The sequence below is a fragment of the Podarcis filfolensis genome (assembly GCF_964270895.1).
Source record: "Podarcis filfolensis genome assembly, chromosome: 8".
Classification (NCBI taxonomy): domain Eukaryota; kingdom Metazoa; phylum Chordata; class Lepidosauria; order Squamata; family Lacertidae; genus Podarcis; species Podarcis filfolensis.
In genome coordinates this window covers 74932965-74956768 of record NC_139611.1, presented here as the reverse complement: position 1 = coordinate 74956768, position 23804 = coordinate 74932965, and the positions used below count along the sequence as shown (strand labels likewise).

The following is a 23804-nucleotide window of genomic DNA, read 5'->3' as shown; positions in this document are numbered from 1 at the left end:
CTCTATTCGGGTGAGATGCTGAGCAACTCCAGGAAACCTCAAGGTTTGGACACAGCAGAGGAAATGTTGGGAGACACGCAGAAGCAATGTCCACCCTCCCCAGCCTAGACCCAGCTTGGGGTCCTTTCCAAAATGCCGGCGCCGAGGCTTCTGCATTTTTATTTATTATTATTTTGTTTCTGCGGTTCATGAGAGAAAGAGCCTCCCACTTCGCCGCCGCTTGCTGCTAAATGCAAAAGACTTCCTGAAGTGGTCTGTTTTCAAATTGTTTTTGGCACTGGCCACAGTACCGCGTGCCAATTCAATTTAGCTAAAACCTTGGGTTGTTTTTAAAGCAACTGTCTGTCCACCTGACCTCCTTGTCTGGGGAGGGGGGGGGAAATGATTTATTCCTCCAGATCCCACCAGGATTGATGGTGGATAGGCATGTGTGTATTACTGGATCCAGCAATAATGGGCTCTGCCGCTTCCTTTATTGGCTGTGTCTTGCAGAAAGAGAAAATTGTTGCACTGAGCTCTGAGAGGCTCGGGGGGGGGCGGAGCTTACCCAGTTGTCTGCTTTTCTTGGAATGAAGATGAATAGAGACTGTGGTATCTTGAGGATCTATGGTTCTATCCACACATACAGTGGTACCTCGGGTTACATACGCTTCAGGTTACATACGCTTCAGGTTACAGACTCCGCTAACCCAGAAATAGTACCTCGGGTTAAGAACTTTGCTTCAGGATGAGAACAGAAATCATGCTCCAGTGGTGCAGCAGCAGGAGGAGGCCCCATTAGCTAAAGTGGTGCTTCAGGTTAAGAACAGACCTCCGGAACGAATTAAGTACTTAACCCGAGGTACCACTGTATTGATAACGTGTATTACATGCCACTCCAATCTCCGAGTGGTGCAAGATTCCAGGGGTCCCACGCACTTGCCTAGAGTTCGTGTTTCCTTTTGGGAATGAGGCACAACAGAGACTGTGGTGTCTTTCTAATATATGCTTTGTTCATGCATATATACAACCTGAGCCTGTGATTGGGAGGCTCACAGCATTAAACACTCCAAAAAGTTCCTGTTTCTCCAGTTGCTGCAGCCTTGGAAGCAAAAAGAAATCCGCCATCATTCTCTCTCCCTCACTGGCTTGCCACATTTTACCAACTGCAACCTTCTTCCCCTAAGTCATATAACCACCACTGCAAACCCAACCTCCAAAAATCTGGCATTGTCTTCTGGCTGACTTACTTTCAGCTGAAGGAGGGACTCACACCCATCTGCTGTCTGGCACCAAGTCTTTACTTTGTTAATGACCCATTACCTTCCTTTTGATCACTTAATGGCTCTTCTCCCAGGTGATTTCCTGAACTTGGGAAGTTGGTCGGCCTTATATTTTAACACGCACACTCAGGTTAAGATTCCAAGCATTGAGTAAATTCAAACTCCTACTGGATGCAGGAATTTGGGGGTCGGGTCTGGCACTCCCAAACTCATAACATGAGCGTAGGATGGAGGGGCTCACAGCATTAACAGTCCTCCCCGTTAAGTTTCCAGGGAAGCACCAAACTCAGCTTTTGAACCCAGCACAGAACAGACATGTCTCTGTGTACCTCTGTTTCCCTCATTTCAAGGAAACCCAATCCTGGGTAAATGCCTGGAACTCCTGGGATCTCACATCACTTTGAGGTTGGGGCAGTGTGAAACACTATCTTAGTGTGCATTGAGAGCAGAGATAATGGGTTTGAGCCAAGAGAGTGAGGATGCATGATAAGGCAAAATGACCTGATAATCAACCAGAGATAAAGGAGTGTTGGGGGGAAATGTCTTTGTACAAGATAAGAGAGAACTGACAAAACTGACAGATGTCAGATAGAGCAAAAATTGTGAAACTAACCAACCAAACGAAGGATGCTATTGTGTAATGGAGTACCCATGAGTACACTGAGCTTAGGCAAGAAGCCTGTCTATTAATTTTTTTTCATTATTTATATTTACTAATTGTTATTATTAGCAAGTGCATAAAGTCAAAGGGATGTGTGTTAAGATGAAAATGAGAAGACATGTGGCATTACTTAATGCAATGTCCACTATATGCAGACCCAAGAAATCAATTTATAAAACTCCTTATATACATAATTTTCATTAGATTTTCTGTTTTACAATTTCAAACAAACATTTTATGTCCTTAAGATATCAATGACTTCTCTTTCCATGGTTCATTTTGCATATCTTACATCCCTGCATATTTCACAAAAACTATTCCAATTCGTTTTCCATTATTACATCTGTCAAAGATTATTGACACTGTTGAATTTATCTTAATGCTGCCAGCATTTTCAGCTGCACACAGTTATTTTCCATAGACTCAAAAAATGTTTTCCAGTCTTCTTTAAACGTATGTTTGCTCTCTTATTCTATATGTTAAGTCTGCAAGTTGTGCATATTTTGTCAACTTAAGTTGCCAATCGCTCGCTCACTTTCCATTTTGGGGCTAACAAAACATGGGCCGCAGTTGTTCCATACATAAATAACCTTTTCTGACACCTGCGGATTTCAGTCTGACTGAAATCCCCAGTTTATAAAACTTCTGTTCATGAGGGAAATCAATTTAACCAGGGTGGAGAAGAGGGTAACACAGCAGCAGTGCTCCTATTGGGTATTACAGATGCCAAGCAGGAATATATGGGGCAAGGTGGACTTTTTTTCACCTACTGCTTGAGGTCTATCACATGGGGTCATGAAGGGACCCAGCCTACTCCCCATTCCTGACTGAGTGAGGGGAAAGGTGGTGGATCTTTGCCCCTCAAGTCTTTTTGCAACATGCATCCAGAATTGCAGCTGGCAGAACTTGAGCGTGTAATTCAATTAACACATTGCTTAATGAAACCAATAAGTAGAACCTACAGGGAAATTTAAAGAACATTGTCAAGTTCAAACCCCTCCAGAGCAACCAATACTTTCATTGCTTCTCCCCACCCTCCCCACCAAATACAGTTTTGATCTGTCTTCCAGTGCTCATCCTTATCCTTATATTATAGCACATTTTCAATAAGCACTGATTTGGCAGGATAGCAGTTCTGTTAATGTACTTCAACTGAGCACAATGTACTCTTCTCTTAATTGAAGGTTATTCATTCTCTGAATGCAATAAAAGCTGGAGGGATTCCAAATGGAAAAGAATATAATTTGCAGAGCGATCTAGTCTGTGCTATTTCCAAAGCATTTACAGCAACAGGAAGGAATCTGTAGCCCTCCAGACACAGCTAGACTACAACTCATTCCTGTCCATTGGCAATACTGGCCAGGACTGATGGGAGCTGAAGTCCAACTACATTGGGAGGACCATAGGTTCTCCATCCCTGATTTATGGTAACGCCATTAGTCCCTCAAACTGCAGCTTCATACAGTATTTGTTGAGATGGATTGGTTTTCCTCCCATGTCAGTTTTGCATCACTTCATTCATAACTCTGTTCCACCCTGTTTCCAGATTAATCTGAATTTTAAAAATTAATCAGTACCAAAAAAAATCATATTTGTTTGTGCATTTAAATTAGGCATGAGAACTAGCCACAAATCCCAGTTTTGAAAAATTGAGCTTTATACACCCTTGCTCACCGTAATTGAGGTTGATGTGTCCATACCTTGATAGATAGATAGGTAGGTAGATAGGTAGGTAGATAGATAGATAGATGATAGATGATAGATAGATAGATAGATAGATAGATAGATAGATAGATAGATGATAGATAGATAGATGATAGATATAGATAGATAGATAGATAGATAGATAGATAGATAGATAGGCGGACAGACGAAATTTTTAGGCCTAGTAGATGCTCCTGAGTGAACATCTTTGCAAAACCCATTTCCCCTGATATAATGCATTTCTGCACATGATCTTCCCTTAACAGGTGCATTCTTATGCACACTTTACCATGGTATATGCATTTTTATCCACATGTACACACCACATTGCAAAATTCAGGGAAGCGTGAATTTTGGATAGTTGTGTTTCAGTTCTCACATTGTTTCAGAATTTAAAAGCATGAAAGATGGAACAAAATGAGAGAAAAGAAGAAAGCATCACAGTGAAAGTCAAACCACCCAACAAAACAGCATCAATGGACAGCAAAATCATCACGGTGTCAATACAGACAGGTGGAGAAAAATGGACCCAGAGAAGGTCACAGGAAAACAACAAGGAGGCCTTTATTCACTGCTAAATCGGAAGGATTATTTACAAGAGAACTTTGATCAGCAGAAATCCAAAAGTAGCCAAGACGAAAGACCCAGAAGAAGGAGCAGCCTTATTGTTGCAGTTAATCTTCGAATCTACACTGCTAGCCTGAGGTATAGTGTCCTTTGGAAGCTGACAGCTGGCGGTGCAGCCCTTACGAATGAAATGCACAATGTTCCCTCCTGCACATGAAAAACAAAAGGTAAAGGTGAGAGGAGGTACCATATGCAATTCCTCCTATATGTTGATCTCTTGGCCCCTCCCCGCTCTGGGCACACAGCTCATGCGGAACTTCGACCTGTTCACCAGCCTGGACTGGCTGATGATCTCTTTTACCCACCTATTGTCGCATTCCTTGAAAGGACAAAACAGAGGTGTTGATCAGCCCTGCAAGTCTCCTTCTTTCCGGTGCAGCTGATGCTGGTGGCATCGCAAGTCTCACATTGCAAAACAGGAAAGGCCTCTGGAGAAAGGGAGAGGAAAGGTTTCACAAGGGGAAAGGAGATGGGGAAATAGGCAAACGCTGCTTGAAATGCACCTGTGTGCCACTTGTGGCTGTTTTTGCAGAACCCAGGGCTCAGTAGATTCTATGCTGAAACCAAAACAAAATTCAGTAAGGGGCCATTCGTATACAGTAAACGAAATACATTCGGCAAATTTGCACCATTCCTTTGTATTCTTTAATTTACTAATGAAAATTCCAGTACTGTTTTGAGTACTTTTCTGACATGGCTCTTTATTGAGAAGAGCAATGAACTATGCAGAGCAATGAAGGCCATCCCCACTCATAGGAACTGTTATTGAGGCTCTCCTGTGGGATTTTCTGGGATTTCACCTAAAGGGGAACAAATCTATTTCTGATTCATGACTATTACATGCTTTAAGCCAAAATTCCATTCTATTTCTGCATTAACTTGTGATTTCAATATGCATTTTGTAGGGTTGATCTGATGTTTTTAAGAAAAGAATTAAAGGAATGGGTTATTATTTTCTTTTCTCCCCTGCCCACCTTTTGACATTCTCGTGAATGGTTGGTGAATTTTAGTCCTCTCCTGGAGAATGGCTTCTCCAATGATGTCACCTGTGAACCTGGGGCACAACAGCAGAATTGGTTTTAATACTGTTTTAGATTTTTTTTGAACATTTTAAAAAATGAAATCATTTTTATTAGATGCGCTCCTGGGTGAGTCATGTGACCTGTGCCTCACTCACCGCTGCCCCCAGTACTTTTTCAGGGTGATAGAGCACGAGATCGTGATACCACAAATAGCTGCCATAATCTTGTGTGACGCGGGTGGCGCTGTGGGTTAAACCACAGAACCTAGGACTTGCTGATCAGAAGGTCGGTGGTTCAAATCCCCGTGACAGGGTGAGCTCCCATTGCTCGGCCCCTGCTCCTGCCAACCTAGCAGTTCGAAAGCACATCAAAGTTCAAGTAGATAAATAGGTACCGCTCCGGCGGGAAGGTAAACGGCGTTTCCGTGTGCTGCTCTGGTTCGCCAAAAGCAGCTTAGTCATGCTGGCCACATGACCCAGAAGCTGTACGCCGGCTGCCTTGGCCAATAAAGCGAGATGGGCACCGCAACCCCAGAGTCGGCCACGACTGGACCTAATGGTCAGGGGTCCCTTTACCTTTACCTTTAATCTCGTGTGGAAAAACAGGATGTCCCTTTTTTATGGAGCACTTTGCAGGTATACAATAGTTTGGGCCCCTGTCTGCTACTAACTCTCCTTTCCTGAGCCTATTGCTTCCTTCATCCACTAACATGAACATTGTTCATCATGAGGCGACTCAAAACTGGGCACTCCCCCCCCACTCCACAAAATACAATATCGCCACACTTAAATAGTGTGCAGAATCTGGTGAGACCTTTTTGGCTCAACTTAGCGAGTCAACATTTCAAAGTGCAAAGAACTTCATCATGACAATGAAATAAAATTGACTTAAGTATTGATCTTAAATGGTTCACTGGGAAACAGCAGGCCATTGGGAAAGATGCCAAAATCTCTCCCCAAATATCCATGACTGGAGTGCTCTGGAGAAATAATAACTGCCATTAAAATTGACAGCTGTCCGTCAAAGCAAATATACACCCCCACCCTTGACTCCTACCTCCACTACCCATCACTTCAAGTCAGTGAATTTCCCTGGTCAGTTTGGTTTCGTTTTTTAAATGAGGTGGCAGAGATAATATTTAATTAGGGGTTTAAAACATCACTTGGAGGAACAAATGTACAGATAGGGCTGTAGAGCCTTGGCATTAAGGCCAGGCAGTAAGAAACACACACAGCCTTCTCTTTGCTTTTTTCATTGGGATCTTTCTATATTAGGTGCCACATCCAAGACCAGATGTGTGGCCTGATAAATGTAGCTGGCTTAGCAACAAGGGAGCAGAAAGAAAAGGTTGCCAGCCTCCAGGGCAACACCGGTGTTAGAGCTTACTTTGAATGGTCTTCACAACATGGACAACTGGAGGGCAGGAAGTTCTCTTACACAAGACAGTTTGACTAGGTACCTTCCGGTTCTGCACTTGCCTTAAGCGAGCAGATGTTCTCCTCCTTGTAGCTTTTTATTTAAATCTATCTCTCATCTTTCCTCCCCAAGGAGCCAAGGGTGTCATTTTTTTATATTTTAAAAAACACAAATGACAAATTTTAAAATTCTAAAAAGGACATGAAAAGTAGCACCGCATCTAATCCGAACAAATCCCAGGTCCCTGAACCAAATCAGGATAATTTGGGCTGATTCCATCCCGGACACAACATCCACCTGGAATATTCCAGAGCTATCAAAATAGGGGGAGACAGAGTTGAATGGGAAGAAGGGAAGAAGGAAACATTTCAGATGAGAGACATAATCTGCAAATCCCATTTCCTCCTCTCCCCTCACCAATAACCACATGTTTAGTTGTGGTTTTTTAAAGCATTAGGAATGTGCAAAGGCCCTGATTCAAATATAAGGTCTGGTCCAGGTCCCATCGGATCCAGATTGCTGAATCCAGGGCCAGCCCACCCAGGAGGCAAGGTGAAATGACTGACTCAGGCTGCAGGATTCAAAGAGGCAGCTGATCCCAGTGCATATCTTTATTCCACCCTTCTGATGTAGATCTTCTTCCCTCACCCTTCTTCTCTGGGTGGGGGGACGCCATTTTGTGGTTTTCCTCAAGTGTCAAAACATATTGGGCCAGCCCAAGAAGCGTCTTGGGCTGGCAAATTGGGGGGTGCCTTGCACAGCCTTATTAAAATTGTCTGGGGGGAAATTAAGAAGAACCATTGCTAACAAATTTAAATGCTGCTAGGAATGGCATCCTTCAGCCGTCTTGGAGAATATGCTTTAATTCTTTGCATCGAAAAGCCTCCCTGTACTATGCTAGCTTGGATCTGGTTCTGTTGAACTGTCCACAGCGGAACAACCCAATTCCCAAGATAGTTTTGAGTTTACCTGTCACTAGAAGCACAGAGGAGGAGAAGAAGAAGAGTCTCATAAGAGCCAACATGATGATGAATGGTGCACCCTATGAATGCTATTGCAAAAAAAGTTTGAAGACATTATCTCCCTCTCTTACCCAACAGTTTCTCTATCTGCAGTGAAGCAACTCACTTACTAGAAAAAGTATGCAGCAATGTTCTAGGAGAAAACTGGAACTTTAAATGAAATCCTTTAAAAACGGAACTAACAGTAATTTCAAGATGCGTTGGCTGGAGCTGGAGTAGATGAAAGGATGATTTAATCATAGAGTTGTAGAGTTGGAAGGGACTATGAGTGTCATCTAGTCCAACCTCTTGCAATGCAGGAATCTTTTACCCAACGTGGGGCTCAAACCAACAACCCTGAGATTAAGAGCCCCATGCACTGCCAACTGAGCTATCCCAGGAGCCTGTGTGGTTCACTTTTGTTCTCCCTCTCCTCTTTTGAGAGCTACAGGCACAGCAGCTTTAGGAAACGTGTGGCACTCTGGCTGCCATTGAGTTCTTGCTCCCATCATCCACAACCACTGAACCTGCTGACCGAGGCTAATGGGAGTCAAACAACATCTGTAGTGCCACAAGTTCCCTATCCCTGCAGTAGGGATATCAGGAGGGGATTCCTAGTGAATGTGTTAGCTGCACCCATTCATTGTGGTCCAGATCCAGATCAGGGACTGAATGCCTGTTGTGGTGGTGGTTGGAGGGGAGGAGGCAAAAAGTAGCCAATGTTAATCATGTTTTTTTTTTTTTTTATGTTTTTTTTTTAAAAAAAGTCTTCAGCCATGAGACAAGAGTTGCATTCACAAAGCAGTTTGTTCTGCACCCCTGACTTTCCTTAGCTGTTGTAATTTATGTGTTATGTTTGAGCTTTCGCATGGCATAAAAGCCACTATCAGAAATGTAACAGAATAGAGTAGAAATTTAGTACTCATTTCCAGGCTAATTTCTTCCAGAAAGAAAAAAAATCCATTTGCAGGCCTATTAACTCAGAGAATTGTGAGATAAGAGCAATGAAATTTGGGACACTATTCTGGGTGTGTGCGTATGGGTGTGGGTGTGTAAAAAGGCAAAGGACCCCTGGACGGTTACATCCAGTCAAAGGTGACTATGGGGTTGCGGCGCTCATCTTGCTTTCAGGCTGAGGGAGCTGGCGTTTGTCCATAGACAGCTTTCTGGGTCCTGTGGCCAGAATGACAAGACCGCTTCTGGTGCAATGGGACACTGTGGCGGAAGCCAGAGCACATGGAAACACCGTTTACCTTCTCGCCGCAGCAGTACCTATTTATCTACTTGCATTGCATGCTTTCAAACTGCTAGGTTGGCAGAAGCTGGGACAGAGCAACGGGAGCTCACTACATCATGGGGATTCGAACCGCCAACCTTCCAGTCGGCAAGCCCAAGAGGCTCAGTGGTTTAGACCACAGCTGAAAGCCCTATGCCACTGTGGGGAACAGGTTCCACAGCTTAGGGGCTGCTGCAATACAGATGGAATTGGTACTCCAAAGTTGGTACTTCAACTACCCTGGTTCCAAAAAATTTAGGGCTTTATAAGGGTCACCATCGGCACTTTAAACTGGGACCAGCCCACCTTTAAATTCATTTTGCTACAATTCTGCATCAATCTGGCTTGTCTCCATGATGGCTTCTTCTTTTTAAAAAAATGAAAAATTGATGTGGAAATGTTAAAGACTGGAAAAAATGAGAACTTGAGGCAGACTAAAACTGGCAGATTTCACCCGTCCCTAATTGTGGCACCAATATTGATCGATTCATGTGCGGGCTCTGAATTTCCTCTCGCTTTCCTCCTGAAATCCATTACTTTTATTCAACAAAACAACGATAATGAAACTCAGTCCCAGGAAAGCATTGCTGAGGGATGAGTCACTGCAGCAGCATCCATTAAGGTGCATTACGTGGGGCGGCTCATTAGCCAGTAGAGCTCTCTGTGAATTGGAACAAGGTTCCTGGGTGACTGAGCTTTGCTGGACTGAGAACAGCCTTTTAAAGCCCTTTAAAGAGCACTGGATTTTACACTACCACTCCATCTAGTGGCTTTTCATGGTTTCAGAGAAGAGCTTTCCCAGCCTTACCAGGACCCACTGGGAATTAGAGCCCATAATTTCTGCCTATGCTCTGGCAACCTCTAAGTTAGACTTCAAGGACATGCATTGATTTTATGCATTCACTCTTAAGTACTGATCTTAACTGTGATTTCTGCACCTTTGTGAAAGTTTGGGTTGCCTTGTCTGCTGTCTTATTCTGCTGTGGTTTGTGGACCTTTTGAGTTAGAGTTAGAAGAAAATGTTTATGTGTTCTTGTTAATAATAATACAACATGATCACATGTCACTTTTGTTACTCCTGGTGTTTATTTTCACTGAGGAAAACAGAGAATTCCTCCTGGAAAGGCTAAACTGCATTCAGAGAAAGTGGCGAGTGGATAAAAGACAGGCATAAATGAATGCAGAGGAGATGGAATCCCATGCAGGTCCCTTTCATGAGATGATCTTCAGCAGCAGGAGCCCAGAAAAGATTGGCAGGAGGAGGCCGGAGGATCGAGATCCCATAGAATGTGTGCATTCAGCCACCTGGACAGCTTCAGACGACATGGGACGGAAATTTGTGGTTTCGCCTTCTATTGCCGCACAGGTGTACCTTGTAGTGCAGCCCATCATGGTCCGGTCAACGTGGGTTCCATCTGCACGTGGGAGACAATATGGGTTGCTAGGGGAACCACTGCCGCTTGCCTCTGTATCCCAAACCACTCTGCCCAGCCTGCTCAAGAGGAATGGTTTCCCTTTTACTCAAAGTCCAGTTGGTCAATGAGGAGTGGCGCTCGGGCAGGCCAATCTTTCCAGAGCTCTTGTGAAAATGAAGAGTTGCTTCCAAGTAGACCACATTCCCGCCATACATTTAAAGCCCTGTGATACCACTTTAAACAGCCCCCCTCCCAAAGATGTCTGGGAGCTGTAGTTTCTTAAGAGGCTGAGAGGTGTTAGGGAATCCCTGTTTCCCCACCAAGGGACTACAATTCCAGGAGTTCCCTGTGAAGAAAGATGGATTGCTAAACCACTCTGGGGACTGTAGTTCTGTGAGTGGAATAGCGGCATCCAAACAACTCTTTAAGAAACTACAGTCCCACCCCACACATCAATCACAAGTTGTGGCACACTTGCACCATTTAAATGGCACCTCAAATATTTTATTGGGACAACCAAAGGGACTTCTGCCTCTAGGATTTGGCTCCTACGGCAGAAGAGAATAGGCAGCAGCAACAAATATGTAATTAACAGGGCTGCAGTTCATGAAAGCTTGTATGACAATAAATACGCAAGTCTTCAAACATTCTATAAGTTTCTTTATGGGTTTAACTGCAAAAGACAAACACAGGGGCTACTCTGGAAATTATTTGTTAATCACCTGTATCCAGAGCTATATCCTCTGGATGGTTTGCAATAAAAACATTTTTTTAAAAAAACAAATGTATATAACATTTTTTGGGGGGAGGGGACACGACAAAGCAATACGGTGTGTTAAAAGTAATCCACATAAAAACCAGCACCAGCAGCATAGATGCATTCTAAAACTGCATTTTTAAAAAACACAGCTAAGAAGAAGAGGAGGAGTTTGGATTTGATATCCCGCTTTATCACTACCCGAAGAAGTCTCAAAGTGCCCAACAATCTCCTTTCCCTTCCTGCACCACAACAAACACTCTGTGAGGTGAGTGAGGCTGAGAGACTTCAGAGAAGTGTGACTAGCCCAAGGTCACCCAGCAGCTGCATGTGGAGGAGTGGGGAAGTGAACCCGGTCCCCCAGATTACGAGTCCACCGCTCTTAACCACTACACCACACTGGCTAAAAAGAATTTCCCCAAGGACTAAGAGATGCTCAAAGGACTGGGAGAATGAAAAGGTTGTCAGGTCACAACCAAAAGATCTGAACACTGATGTCATCCGAGCCTCCTCTCAGATATCAGCCACCACATCTTGCAGGTGTGGGTGGATAAGGACCTCTGGAAAAGATCTGCACAGCCCAGACAGATTTATAAAGGGAGTACATTTGGTGCAGAGGTTAGTGAGCCAGGTTAGGACCTGGGAGAGCTGGGTTAAAGTCCCAACTCAGCTGTGAAAACGTGCTTGGTGATTAAGCCAGTTGCTGTCTCTCGACCTGTCCTCCCTCAGAAGCCTGTTGTGATGATGAAATGGGGAGAGGGGAATTGTTCGCCACCTTGAGCTCTTTCAAGGAAAGCTGGGATATAAGTATGAAAAAGCATACCAGTAAAACCAGTGGCTCGACACTGGATGTCTTTCCCCCCTTTGCTATGGTTTATAGCTAGGCAAATAAAATAATTACTGCTTGTGACTGTAATCCTAACAGTAGTAGTAGTAGTAGTAGTAGTAGTAGTAGTAGTAGTAATGAGGCAATCATTCAGATAAGCCAGCCGGAGCCATCCAGGTTTTGCTCTGTCTACCCAGCAAAATGCCCCTGCCATGAAACTCATCCCACCTACCAGATAGAGGAGAAGCAGAATGACTGCATAGGAAACCACTTACTGGTATCTACATGTGAGGTTATCTTAAAGCAGCTCGTTTCCATTCCAGTGCAATTGGTCATCTCTGTCTTGCATGACTCCTTCCATTCGTGGCAGGCAGGACACATTACTCCGTTGGATCGAGTCTGTACTGGTATCACTGAAAGAAGAGGGCATGGCAAGGGGAGAAGCATTTGTCCGTCATCAGAGGAGGAGGTAATACACAGACAAAGGTTTTATGCTCACAACCACTTTCAGGGGTGCCAACTTGCCCCCCACATTGAGGGGCCCCGGTGTCACTTGGCAACATATGAACAACATCGTGCATGTGGTTGGGAGCCGTTGCCCGGGCATGCAATCTGGGGGGTGCAAACCAGATGCCCCCCACAGAGATCCCCGTTGCACCCTGTTGGTGGCAGGAGCTGGAAAGCATGGAGAGTAAAGATCGCCCTGCTCCTGCCTTGGCACACGATTGCTCGCCCATCGACAGAGGGGGATGGGGAGTGCAGAGGGCATGTTTGCAGGAAGGAGGCCATTCTGTTTGGGGGAGCCTTCAATATTGGGGTGGAGAGTTCAGCCCCCTGCCCACAAATATTGAGGGGGGCCAAAGTTCCTTCCACCCCCTAGAGTTGGCGCCCTTGACCACTTTGTACAAGGTGCTCTGCCATGTTTTTCAGTCTTAATCCCATCCTAGCTCAAGTGGCGCCCGTGCCTTTTGCACAATCCCGTCTTGTTCCAAAATGTTTTCTAGTGCCGACGTCAGGGGTGGGGAACCCAATACTGGCCAGCCAGGGATTCCAATTTGGCTATTTCCTCCAAGCCATGCCCACCTCCCAATCAGCTGGCATAATTTTCCAGCTGGTGGGAGAAAGGGCAGGGTTCTATTCTGCCTTGGCTGCAAGTGCCTGTTCACAGCAGGGAATAGCCACTCAGAGTCAAAGCAACAGGATTTAACACACAGAAACGCAAACACACCAGCCTAGCATGGCCAAGAGTCAAGGATGAGGGACTCGTAGTCATACAATATCAGGAGGACACCAGCATGAACTGGCAGGACCACAGGGAGGAGGAAGAGGAGGAAGAGGATCCCAGTGAGGGGTGTAACTTGGGACACACCGGGGCAAGCAGGGGATGGGGAAGGAAGTACTCACAGGGTGACGGAGGATAGCGAGGGCATGGAGATCAATGCACAGGAACCAGAACAGTAGGACCCATCACCAGAGCCTGAGGAGCACCTGTCCCCACAAACACGGCAGGCTCCAAGGCATAGGGAGCAGTAGGAGGGACGCTCTAGGAGTCTCAGGCAGGCAAGGGTCCACAGCCCGACCCCCTAGCTGGCCAGATGGGGCTTGCTAGCTCTGGAGAATGTGATTCCTCAGTTGGAGTAGCAACAGGTGAGAGCCACATGGCTTGTCAAGCCCAGATGCTGCAGCCAGCATGCAAATTCCAAAAGGGAAGCAGAGCTGAGGTGCTGTGCCTGCTCAACTACCCATGTTGATGGACCTTGGCTTGGATGCCCCTTGGCACTCTATGCAAGTACACTTTGGGTTTGACCCTTCCTGACTGTATCCTGACTGCTGGACTTCAGACGTAGCTACTTGGATGGGCCCTGGACTACATTTCCTGACCTTTGAACTTTGGTTGTGTGGCTTGAGCCTCAGACTTTGGACTTCAGACTTGACATACTGACTTGCCACCAGGTAGGCCAGGGGTTCAGGGCAGCTGGCTTTTAGAAATGCAGGGTTCATCCAGACTTCCTTTTGTGCCACATTTCTGGGTACAGGCCCGGACACAGAGCTTTAAACTGTGGGGCTGTGCCTAGAATGCTCAGAGCGAAAAGTAAGCGAGGAGGAGCCCAATTACAGTTTGCAGGTGGCAATATGCAGGTGCCATATTGCATGAAGCTATGGAAGAAGGAAGTGGGCTCTGGAGGGTGAATGGAAGGAAGTAGTGAAGGAAGGGAAGCAGGAAGTGGGAATACCACTGTATACCTACAGACGGGTACAACTTTATCGCAGTCGTCAGTGCAGCAGACCCAGCTTTGGCGTACTCTTCTTCCAGCCCCCAAAGTGAAGTAAAACGGAGGCATGGAGCACTGAGACATGGTTGAACACCTTTTCTCTACTTTTGTCACTGATGGTCCATCTAAGCAGGAGGGCAGGGAAAGGAGAGACAAAGAGGTTTATTTAGTCACCAGGAAAAATGTTCACCATTGTCTGTATATGACGGCTGTGCTCGGAGATCTATGCCGGTTGCTGATTTGCTACCAGGCCAAGTTCAAGGTGTTGAAGGTATTAGTGTACAAGGTATTAGTGTACAAAGTCCTTGGCTACTTGAGACCAGTTTGCCCGCATCAACAGAAGTATAGTGTACATCATGGGTAGGCAAACTAAGGCCCGGGGGCTGGATCCGGCCCAATCGCTTTCTAAATCTGGTCCACGGATGGTCCGGGAATCAGTGTCTTTTTACATGAGTAGAATGTGTGCTTTTATTTAAAATGCATCTCTGGGTTATTGGTGGGGCCTGCCTGGTGTTTTTACGTGAGCAGAATGTGTGCTTTTATTTAAAATGCATCTCTGGGTTATTTGTGGGGCATAGAAATTTCTTCATTTTTTCTTTCAAAATATAGTCCAGCCCCCCACAAGGTCTGAGGGACAGTGGACCGGCCCCTTGCTGAAAAAGTTTGCTGACCCCTGGTCCAGATCAAGGGAAGTAATAGTACCGCTCTGTTCTGACTTGGTCAGACCACACCTGGAATACTGTATCCTATTCTGGGCACCACAATTTAAGAAGGATGTGGACAAGCTGGAATGTGTGCAGAGGAGGGAGACCAAGATGATCAAGGGTCTGGAAACTAAGCCTTATGAGGAGCACTTGAAGGAGCTGGGTATGTTTAGCATGGAAAAGAGGAGACTGAGAGGAGATACGATAGCCATCTTCAAATATCTTAAGGGCTGTGCTGTCACATGGAAGAGGGAGTATGCTTGTTTTCTCCTGCTCTGGATGGAAGGCCTCGAGTTGCAAGAAAGGAGTTTCCAACTAAACATTTGGGAAAACTTCCTGACAGTAGGAGCTGTTCAGCAGTGGAACAGACTCCCACAAGAGGTGGTGGACTCTCCTTCCTTGGAGGTTTTTAAGAAGAGTTTGGGTGGTCATCTGACATGGATGCTTTGGCTGAGATTCCTGCATTGCAGGGGGTTGGACTAGATGTCCCTTTGGGTCCCTTCCAACTCTAAGATTCTATGATTGCCTTGCTCCACATGTGCCCACTCAACGCCTTTGATCAGCGGAACTGGCTCTGTTACAAATGCTACACAATGCCTGGCCTGCATTTGCAAGAAACCTATATTTTAGTATGGCACCCCCTACTCTTTGGAATTCCCTGCTTATTGGTATCAGGCAAGCAGCTGTACTCACTGTACTCTTTTCCACACCTGCTGAATAGCATTTTTGTTTAAGCAAGCCTTCCCAGATATGCAGATTGCTGTTTTTTTATTATTATTATTTAGTTAATTGCTGTTTTTAATTTTTTTGAATGTCTTAAACAGTTGTTTTGTTTTTACCAATAATTGTATTGTTTTATTCTTTTAGTAAAAAAGCTTTGCAGTGTATAGTTTTTTTAAAAAAACAAATAAGCAAATATGGTGCGCTTGTCTTGGAGATGAATATTGCAAAGACATAGGGTGGGAGCAAGGCAGGAGCGTGGCTGGTCCAGTCCTATAAAATGTTCTGCCAACAGAAATTCAGCAGGGCACCTTTTGTTTCAAAGTCCGCTGGAAACATTTCTGTTCCATCAGGCTTAAGCAGGCAATTAAGAATACATACGCTTCAGGTTACATACACTTCAGGTTACAGACTCCGCTAACCCAGAAATAGTGCCTCAGGTTAAGAACTTTGTTTCAAGATGAGAACAGAAATCGCGCGGCGGCAGCAGGAGGCCCCATTAGCTAAAGTGGTGCTTCAGGTTAAGAACAGTTTCAGGTTAAGAACGGACCTCCGGAACGAATTAAGTACTTAACCCGAGGTACCACTGTACATATTTCCACAATAGTCATCCGATTATTATTTTTTAACTTTTACATATGGTTTCTATCGTATGTTTTTATGTACTGGGGTTGTGAGCAATATCTCCATCATGAATTAGCGGCATGCTGTATTCTTATAAATGAATAGATTTGAAAAACAATGAAGAAATGGGGGAGAGTAAAATGCAAAAACTAATCAAACTCGTTAGCCATCTTCAAATATCACACTGAAGATGGGGCAAGCGTGTTTCTCGCTGGCTGTTCCAGAGGGCAGGACCAAACATTAGGGAAAACTTTCTGACGGTAAGAGCTGTTCAGCAGTGGAACGGACTACCTGGGAAAGTGGTGGATTCACATTCATTAGGTTTCTTTAAACAGTTGGATGGCCAATTGTCAGGGATTCTTTAGCTGTGATTCCTCTATTGCAGAGGGTTGGACAAGATAACCAGGGGAGGCACTACCTTCCCACTCTACAATCCTACGGTTCCAAGATCCCATGACTCATGGATCCACTTTGGTTCAAATCAAATTGAGGGCATCATTTCTTGTTCCTTTGGGTTACTGCAGAAAGTAACATGAAGCAGGGCAAAAACACCACCCCATCCCAACTGGTGCTGAGCTCCCAAGCCCAGTGTGTCATCCACACATAGGATAGTTATCCATGGCCTTGCCACTGATCTGACTTATGGTCTCTCTCACCCACCTACGGTGCTTTCAGTCAGGATGACGATGCAGGTCTCTTCAGTGCCTGAACACGTCTTCTTGTCACCTGTACAAGTGGTTTCATTACTAAAGCAGGTTTCACACTCCAGAGAAGCACCTATGAAGGGAGGGGGGAAACGAAACATAATGAATGCATGTTTCATCCAGTCATTAGGCATTAATCCTTGCTAACTTGTCACTGGGTGCGGAAGAAGAACTGGACAACAAGAGTTCAGGAAGGCAGCAAGGCCATCTGGTCCACTTGTCAGCCATGTGTGCTCTGTCAGTCTATGACTGCTAAAGCAGGCTAGGTCCCGTTAAATGCAGAGGCTCCTCTCCTGGAAAGCAGAGCTAGTAATGTACAGTGGTGCCCCGCAAGACGAAAGCCTCGTAAGACGAAAAACTCGCTAGACGAAAGAGTTTTCCGTTTTTTGAGTTGCTTCGCAAGGCGAATTTCCCTATGGGCTTGCTTCGCAAGACGAAAACGTCTTGCAAGTTTGTTTCCTTTTTCGTAAAACCGTTAATACCCAGGGTGCATTGCTTGAAGAGGTGCAGTTGCGACTTGACTTCGAGGAGCAACACATAGCACGTGGTGTGGTAGCCTTTTTTGAGGTTTTTGAGGACTTTGCTGATTTTTGAAGCTTTTCCAAAACTTCTTTTGCAGCCATTTGGTAAGTTAAATTTTTAAAACTTTTTTGGGGGTTTTTGGATTTTGGGTTGGGGTGTTTGGAATTCAAGGACTTGGTGTTGGGGAGAGGTTTGCAAGAATCTGGGAGCTTGTGTGGTTTTTTTCTGCATTTTTATGATTTGGGCCACTCTGCTGTTTTTTTTAAAAAAAATTCTGGGTTTGAATTTCTGTGTGGTGGGTGGCTGGGGGAACAGTTGAGGAGGGGTTTGCAAGAATCTGGAAGCTTGTGTGGTTTTGTTTTTGTTTTGTTTTTTTTTTGAATTTTTATGATTTTTTGTGACCATTGGGCCATGTTGTTTTTTTAAAAAAAAATTCTGGATTTGAATTTCTGTGTGGTGGGTGGCTGGGGGAACAGTTGAGGAGGGGTTTGCAAGAATCTGGAAGCTTGTGGGGGGTTTTTTTTGAATTTTTATGATTTTTTGTGACCATTGGGCCATGTTGTTATTTTTTTAAAAAAAATTCTGGGTTTGAATTTCTGTGTGGTGGGTGGCCGGGTGCTTTTGAATTTTTTGGATGTGAAGCACTGATTTTTTTTTTCTTTTTCTGAGTTTACGAAGGTAGGAGCTGTGCTGCCATGGGGCCCAAGAAGACTGCTGCCGCAGAGGCCAGCGAGAGAAAGAAGGAGAAGGTGACGCTAGAAATGAAGAAGGAGATCATCCGGAAGCACGACGGTGGAATGCGTGTGACAGACCTCGCCAGGGAGTACGGCAGGAACCCATCGACCATCAGCACCATCCTGAAGATGAGGGAGAAGATCCTTGCGACTGATGCAGCCAAGGGAGTCACCAGGATCGTGAAGAACCGCCCAGCTGTTCTGGAGGAGGTGGAGAAGTTGCTGCTCATCTGGTTAGAAGAGAAGCAGCGTGCAGGGGACACAGTGACTGAGGCCGTCATTTGTGAGAAGGCCAAGGCCTTGCACGCAGACCTCGTCCGGGAACAGCCAGGAACCTCAGGCGAGCCAGAAGTCTTCAAGGCAAGCAGAGGCTGGTTTGACTGGTTCAAGACAAGATCTGGAATCCACAGCGTGGTCAGGCATGGAGAGGCTGCCAGTTCTGATGTTCCTGCAGCTGAAGACTTTGCAGCGGAGTTCCTGGAGGTTGTGACGATGGAGGTCTATGTTCCACAGCGGCTGTCCTCCAAAGAACTGAGGGACATTTGCCAGAAGTGGAAAGATGTGCAGGCTTTTGCACAGCGGCACCACCCTGACAAGGACCTGACACATGACCTTGCGAACACTTTTGATACGAGGGTCATGTCGTCTTTCAGGGAGGTGCTGAAAAGGTGGATGAAGCAGCAGACCATGGACAGGTTCTTCAGCAAGAAGCAAAGAGTGGAAGAGGAACCTTCTTCGAGTTGTCCCCCAGAGTCTTAGAAAATGTACTGTACACTTTGTTGATTTTTAAATGTTTTTCTGTCATGTTTAGAAACTTAATTTATTGTTCCTTCAATTTTTGAAATGCTCTTTACAGTATGTGTGACTTTAAAGAGCACTTAATAAACTCTTTTTGTACCAAATTTGGCTTTGGTTGGACTTTTTTTGACCATAGGAACGCATTAATTGAATTTCAATGCATTCCTATGGGATTTCGTGCTTCGCAAGACGAAAAATTCACTAGACGAAAAAACTCGCGGAACGAATTAATTTCGTCTTGCGAGGCACCACTGTAAAGATAGAGCTACAGCTCTTATTTGATGCTCAGTCTGAAGATGCCGCCTGAATAGACTCTCCAGCCTGAGCCCTGCGTGGAGTTGTCCAAGGTAGCTGTGAAACGCTGCCTCTGTGCTGTTGAGGCCATTGCCCCAAACAGAGCAGTCTGAGTTTTCCAGTTCCTACTGCTGGACTCCATATGGGTGCTGCTTCTAGGTGAAGCCCAAATCAGAGACAGGGGGGACCTTTTGGCATCACAGCACAGTGAGGGACATACAGGAGCAGTCAGGATAGTTGTTTGTTTTTTTAAAAAAATGTTTTCAAAGGGAAAATTGGAGGGGGGAATGAAAAACTTTTTGCCATCACAGGAGTGGAACGACAGTAATGATCAATTAGGGTTTTTCAAGCTATTTTTTTATTTAAAAAAATAAAAATTTGGGGGAGGGGATTTGGGGTGCAAAAAGTCAGGGGTTGTGTGTTAGCCACCCTGTTGCAGCTACTAAAGATGTGGCCAATTTTTAGCTCACTTACTTTCTTACGGGGTCTTTGGAAGAGGGGTTGGTTGTTAAACTACCCCACAAAATGTAGCTCTGTGAGGGGAATGGGAGGGGGTGTTCTCCTAAGAACTCTCTGCACCCTTAACAAACAGCAGTTCCCAGAGTTCTTTGGGAAAGCCACAACTATTTGATCCAATAAGATGGTGCTTTGAACATGTAGTGCAAATGGGCCCTTGGTGTCTTCCTTGCTCTCTTATCCCCCAGTCTCCACAGTTACCTGCCTAATAAAATATCGTGTTTAATTAATTCCTTTTGCATTATATGCTTGCTCAGTGAATAGTAGAAGTCATAGTATGAAGACCACGTCTGCTGCTGAAGACGTTTCTTTTCTGCTTCATTTGCTCTTAACCGAGAGTCAGAGTCAAAGCCCTGTTCTAAGAGTTATTTTGTTTTAAGAACTCAATTCTTCACCCACCACACGCTGACTGGAACCCAGCCTGAACCATCCCACACTCCCATCCACACACACAAAGACATCGTCAAGAGATCCCAACCGCCTTGGATGGTGGAGAGAACTGGGAACACCCACCCCGCAAATGCTCACTTGGTATCTCCCCTTCCTTTTTAATCTACCTTCAGCGCCTCCTTACCTGATGTTACCAGTGCCAAAAAGAGGCTCAGTTTCAGAAGAGTCTGCATGACGGTGGTTGTGGTCAGTATAGCAAGTACAGACACTCCTTCTGCAATGCTTCAATGGGCCTGCAATGGCATCCAGAGGGAAGCTTTATTCAAAGTGCAATTGCACATAGCTCGCTTATAAATCCTTGTTAATGGTTAGGGCAGATGGGTGGAGGGAATCAATGAGAATTGCTAGAATTCTGATGCAAGCATTCAACTTCAGCGAAATGTTCTCTTGTCAAAATTTCTCAGGGCTTTTTCTCAACCCCACCCTCATTTATTCTCCAATAATATTTTCCAATTTTTTTTAATTTATCATGGCTGCCATTTCTCCCTCCTCCTTCCTATCCACCAACCTTGCACTGGAATTCTAGGTCCACAGTATGGCAAAGGAATAATAATAATAATAATAATAATAATAATAATAATAATAATAATAAATTTTATTTATACCCCGCCCTCGCCAGCCAAGACCAGGCTCAGGGCGGCTAACACCAGGTATAAAAACAATTGATTAAAATGATAACCAGACTGCCAACAGCTATTGCTCCTGCTCTCGCCCCTAGGAGAAAATGAAAGTTCTGGGAATGCCCCTCCTAATTGTGAGCTCTACTCCAAGAAACTGTTGGAATATGGTGGAGAAAGCCACATTGAGGTCTGCTCCTGGAACATACAGTCAGTTGCTTGAAAATCCAAGGTGCCCTCTATATTGTAACACATCACTCATACTACCACATGCCATCGCTTGACAGAATCTGAGGCTGCCTTTGATGGTGATAGCTCACAGTTTACATAAGGTACTTGGAGCCATTCTTACCCTTATTCCAGCAATCAGAAAAACTGGCATCATATGGTACCCTGAGGCACTACCACAGGAATGGGGAAACCAATTGTTCTCTAGATGGTGTTGGCCACACTCTCTCATGGGAGTACGAAAAGGAACCTTTCCTGTCCGGCAGGCCAGATCCTTTTCCTCCCACTCCTGGCAGGCTAAAATTGACTAATGGTTGAGGCCACCACCTGTCTATAATGTAATGTCTCTATGATGTTAGATGATGATGTTTCTCCTGATTGTCAGTGAGACTTGAAAGTACAGCATTGGGTCCCTATGTGGTGGACATGTGAAAAAACAAGCTAAAGCTTTCTGGGGAAATGATATATAATGAAATGAAGAAAATGTTTAAATGGGCTATTCCCCCAAAACTTTTCTTACATATATAATAGACATGGATGTTCCAAAGAAGATGACTAAACTATTTATGTATGTGACAGCAGCAGTAGCTAGAATATTATGTGCACAGAAATGGAAAGAAGAGAAGGTTCCAACGAGACTTATGAAAGTAATGGACTATTCAGAAATGGCCAAGCAGGCAGCAAAACTAAGAGATCAAAATGATGAGGTTTTTATAGAAGAATGGAGGCCATTCATAGATTATTTTTTAAAATGTTACTGTCAAATTAAATTGCAGGCAGGATTTGAGATAAAAGCAGGGGGGAAGTGGCAAAAGAATTGTAATAGAGAATTTGTTGTAATAGATAAAGATACAATGCGGTAGAAAAGTTTTGAGTAAAAACATTGTGTAGGTGGGGGGGGAGTCCACTTATGAAACAAGGTTATTGTGAAAAAGTTTGGAAATTTTACTAAAATTATATGTAGTGCAGCATTGGGCTAATTGGAAGGCCTTTGGCAAACAGCCCTAAGCTGCTCTTTAAGCTTCCGCAAAACCAAAGGCTGAAAGAGCGATACAGGACTGTGTGCAGAAGGGCTTTCAAACAGCCCTTTTGCTGCCTTTCAAAGCAGCACCCAGCAGGATTGGAGTCCCTGCTCATCAGCCGAGGAGAGGAGACTTCCATCCTGCTCCATGCAGGACTTTGCTTCGCCAGTGCACTCTCCAAAAGGAACCCATGGGTGAAGGAGCATCCAGGAGGAGGTGGGTCAAATCCTGCTGCTCTGCCTATGTGTATGCCCATTCCCTGTGGAGAACGGGTGCAGGCAGCCAACGCAGAATTGAACCCTGGCATGCCCTACTCATCAACTCTTGTTGCCTGCCCATTGGAATGCCATCAGCTGATTGGCAGGTAGGTTTGGCTCAGGGGAATAAAAAAAGCCTAAGGAGGCAAAGGGGTGAGGGAAATCTCCCTTGCTCTGTGGTGGCATGTCATACAGGCCACAGAGTTAGATCAACACAGCATGAAGTCTCCCCAACCCACTCAAGAGCCATCTAAATTCACCTCTAGATGGAGGCCTTCATCTTGATGGAATGGAACTCCTGGTGTTTGAAACTCATGCCTAGCAAACCGCAGCAACTGTCACAAAGGCTCCTAAGATTCCACGTTCCTTAAAGTGAGAGCCCCCTTTTTGTTTTCATGATGAGGGAAAGGGGAATGGCAGGGGACAGAGAGGTCCACTCTGCTGCTGGTCCATCTCAAGCTGGTTCTGCAGGCTTTGGGAACAAAGGCTGGTGCATTGGAGTAAACAGGGCACAGACAACCAACATCAGCCTGCTTTCAGCTAGTCCCCACTTGCGCTTGCTTTCTTACAACCAGTCAGAGGGTGACTCCACCATTGGTCCCTGCCTCCCAAGCCACAAGTCCCAATGGGTACCAACCACCACTGGAGTCAAGCTTGGAGCATCTGTGACCCATCATTTGCAAGCACCACCAGCCCAGTCCCGTACAGTATCTCAGCATCTGGCACAAGGACATATCACACCAACGGACACAAAGGAATGTACTGTTTCTCAAAAGTGCCAAAAATATTAGATATTTCACCCCCATGTGAACTGGCCTGCGCCCTGGGATTGTCATCTGAGTCCTCTCTCCATGGGCCACCTCCAAGGGATGGCTGGAGGATGGTAATGAGAGAGCAGGCCTTTTCTGAAAGAACTTCCATTTCTGGTGCCAACTTTACCACTGTTTTGACACCACACAAGATGTTCTTATTTCCCCAGGCATTTGAGCAGGTCAAACTCTCAGGCGCTTTTAATCTGACTTGATTTTAAAATATGTTTACATGGTTTTGTGAGGTGGTTATAAATCACTTTGGGACTTTTTATTGCAGGAAGTAATTCATCCCCTCAGTAAACTTGACCTAAAACTGAGGGCACAATGCATTTCTGAAGTGGTTTTTGTCTTCTGCAGGGGCCAGCCTTGAATACTTTGAGTTATATTAAATGTTGGAAAGTCATACAGGGAACCAGGCAGAGGGCCTTCTTGGTAGTGGCGCCTGCCCTGTGGAACACCCTCCCACCAGATGTCAAAGAAATAACTATCTTACTTTTAAAAGACATCTGAAGGCAGTCCTGTTTAGGGAAGTTTTTAATGTTTAATGCTGTATTGTGTTTTT

General features: G+C 45.0%; 2 protein-coding genes and 3 long non-coding RNA genes across 6 annotated transcripts in view; 2 read left to right on the top strand and 3 right to left on the bottom strand.

Annotated features, from left to right (window-relative positions):
* Positions 1-846, bottom strand: part of LOC310769270 — a 199390-nt gene extending 198544 nt beyond the window's left edge. The window contains exon 1 of the long non-coding RNA XR_014551593.1: positions 681-846. This is a non-coding gene — a long non-coding RNA (uncharacterized lncRNA). The remainder of the gene's footprint in view (positions 1-680) is intronic.
* Positions 847-4166: 3320 nt separating this feature from the next.
* On the bottom strand, positions 4167-4685 carry LOC310768071. Its single transcript, XR_014551183.1, has 2 exons — positions 4560-4685; positions 4167-4401 (listed from the first exon to the last, which is right to left on the bottom strand). It is a non-coding gene; the product is annotated as an uncharacterized lncRNA (long non-coding RNA).
* Positions 4686-10032: 5347 nt separating this feature from the next.
* LOC310769022 (phospholipase A2 inhibitor and Ly6/PLAUR domain-containing protein-like) lies at positions 10033-22790 on the bottom strand. Of its 2 annotated transcripts, none has more exons than XM_083628063.1 (6): positions 22691-22790; positions 20431-20539; positions 16949-17065; positions 14216-14365; positions 12243-12380; positions 10033-10384 (listed from the first exon to the last, which is right to left on the bottom strand). In XM_083628063.1, the coding sequence occupies exons 2-6, from the start codon at positions 20477-20479 to the stop codon at positions 10182-10184; spliced, it is 657 nt and encodes a 218-aa protein (XP_083484189.1). In that variant the 5' UTR covers positions 20480-20539; positions 22691-22790; the 3' UTR covers positions 10033-10181. The 2 variants fall into 2 exon arrangements, with proteins under 2 accessions (XP_083484189.1, XP_083484188.1); XM_083628062.1 differs by having other exon boundaries at positions 21276-22716.
* LOC310768963 (putative CENPB DNA-binding domain-containing protein 1) lies at positions 17306-19150 on the top strand. Its single transcript, XM_083627958.1, has 3 exons — positions 17306-17618; positions 18193-18731; positions 18762-19150. Exons 2-3 carry the CDS (start codon positions 18210-18212, stop codon positions 19005-19007), a joined length of 768 nt encoding a protein of 255 aa, XP_083484084.1. The 5' UTR covers positions 17306-17618; positions 18193-18209; the 3' UTR covers positions 19008-19150.
* Positions 17767-23804, top strand: part of LOC310769194 — a 122198-nt gene continuing 116160 nt past the window's right edge. The window contains exons 1-2 of the long non-coding RNA XR_014551511.1: positions 17767-17882; positions 19060-19299. This is a non-coding gene — a long non-coding RNA (uncharacterized lncRNA). The remainder of the gene's footprint in view (positions 17883-19059; positions 19300-23804) is intronic.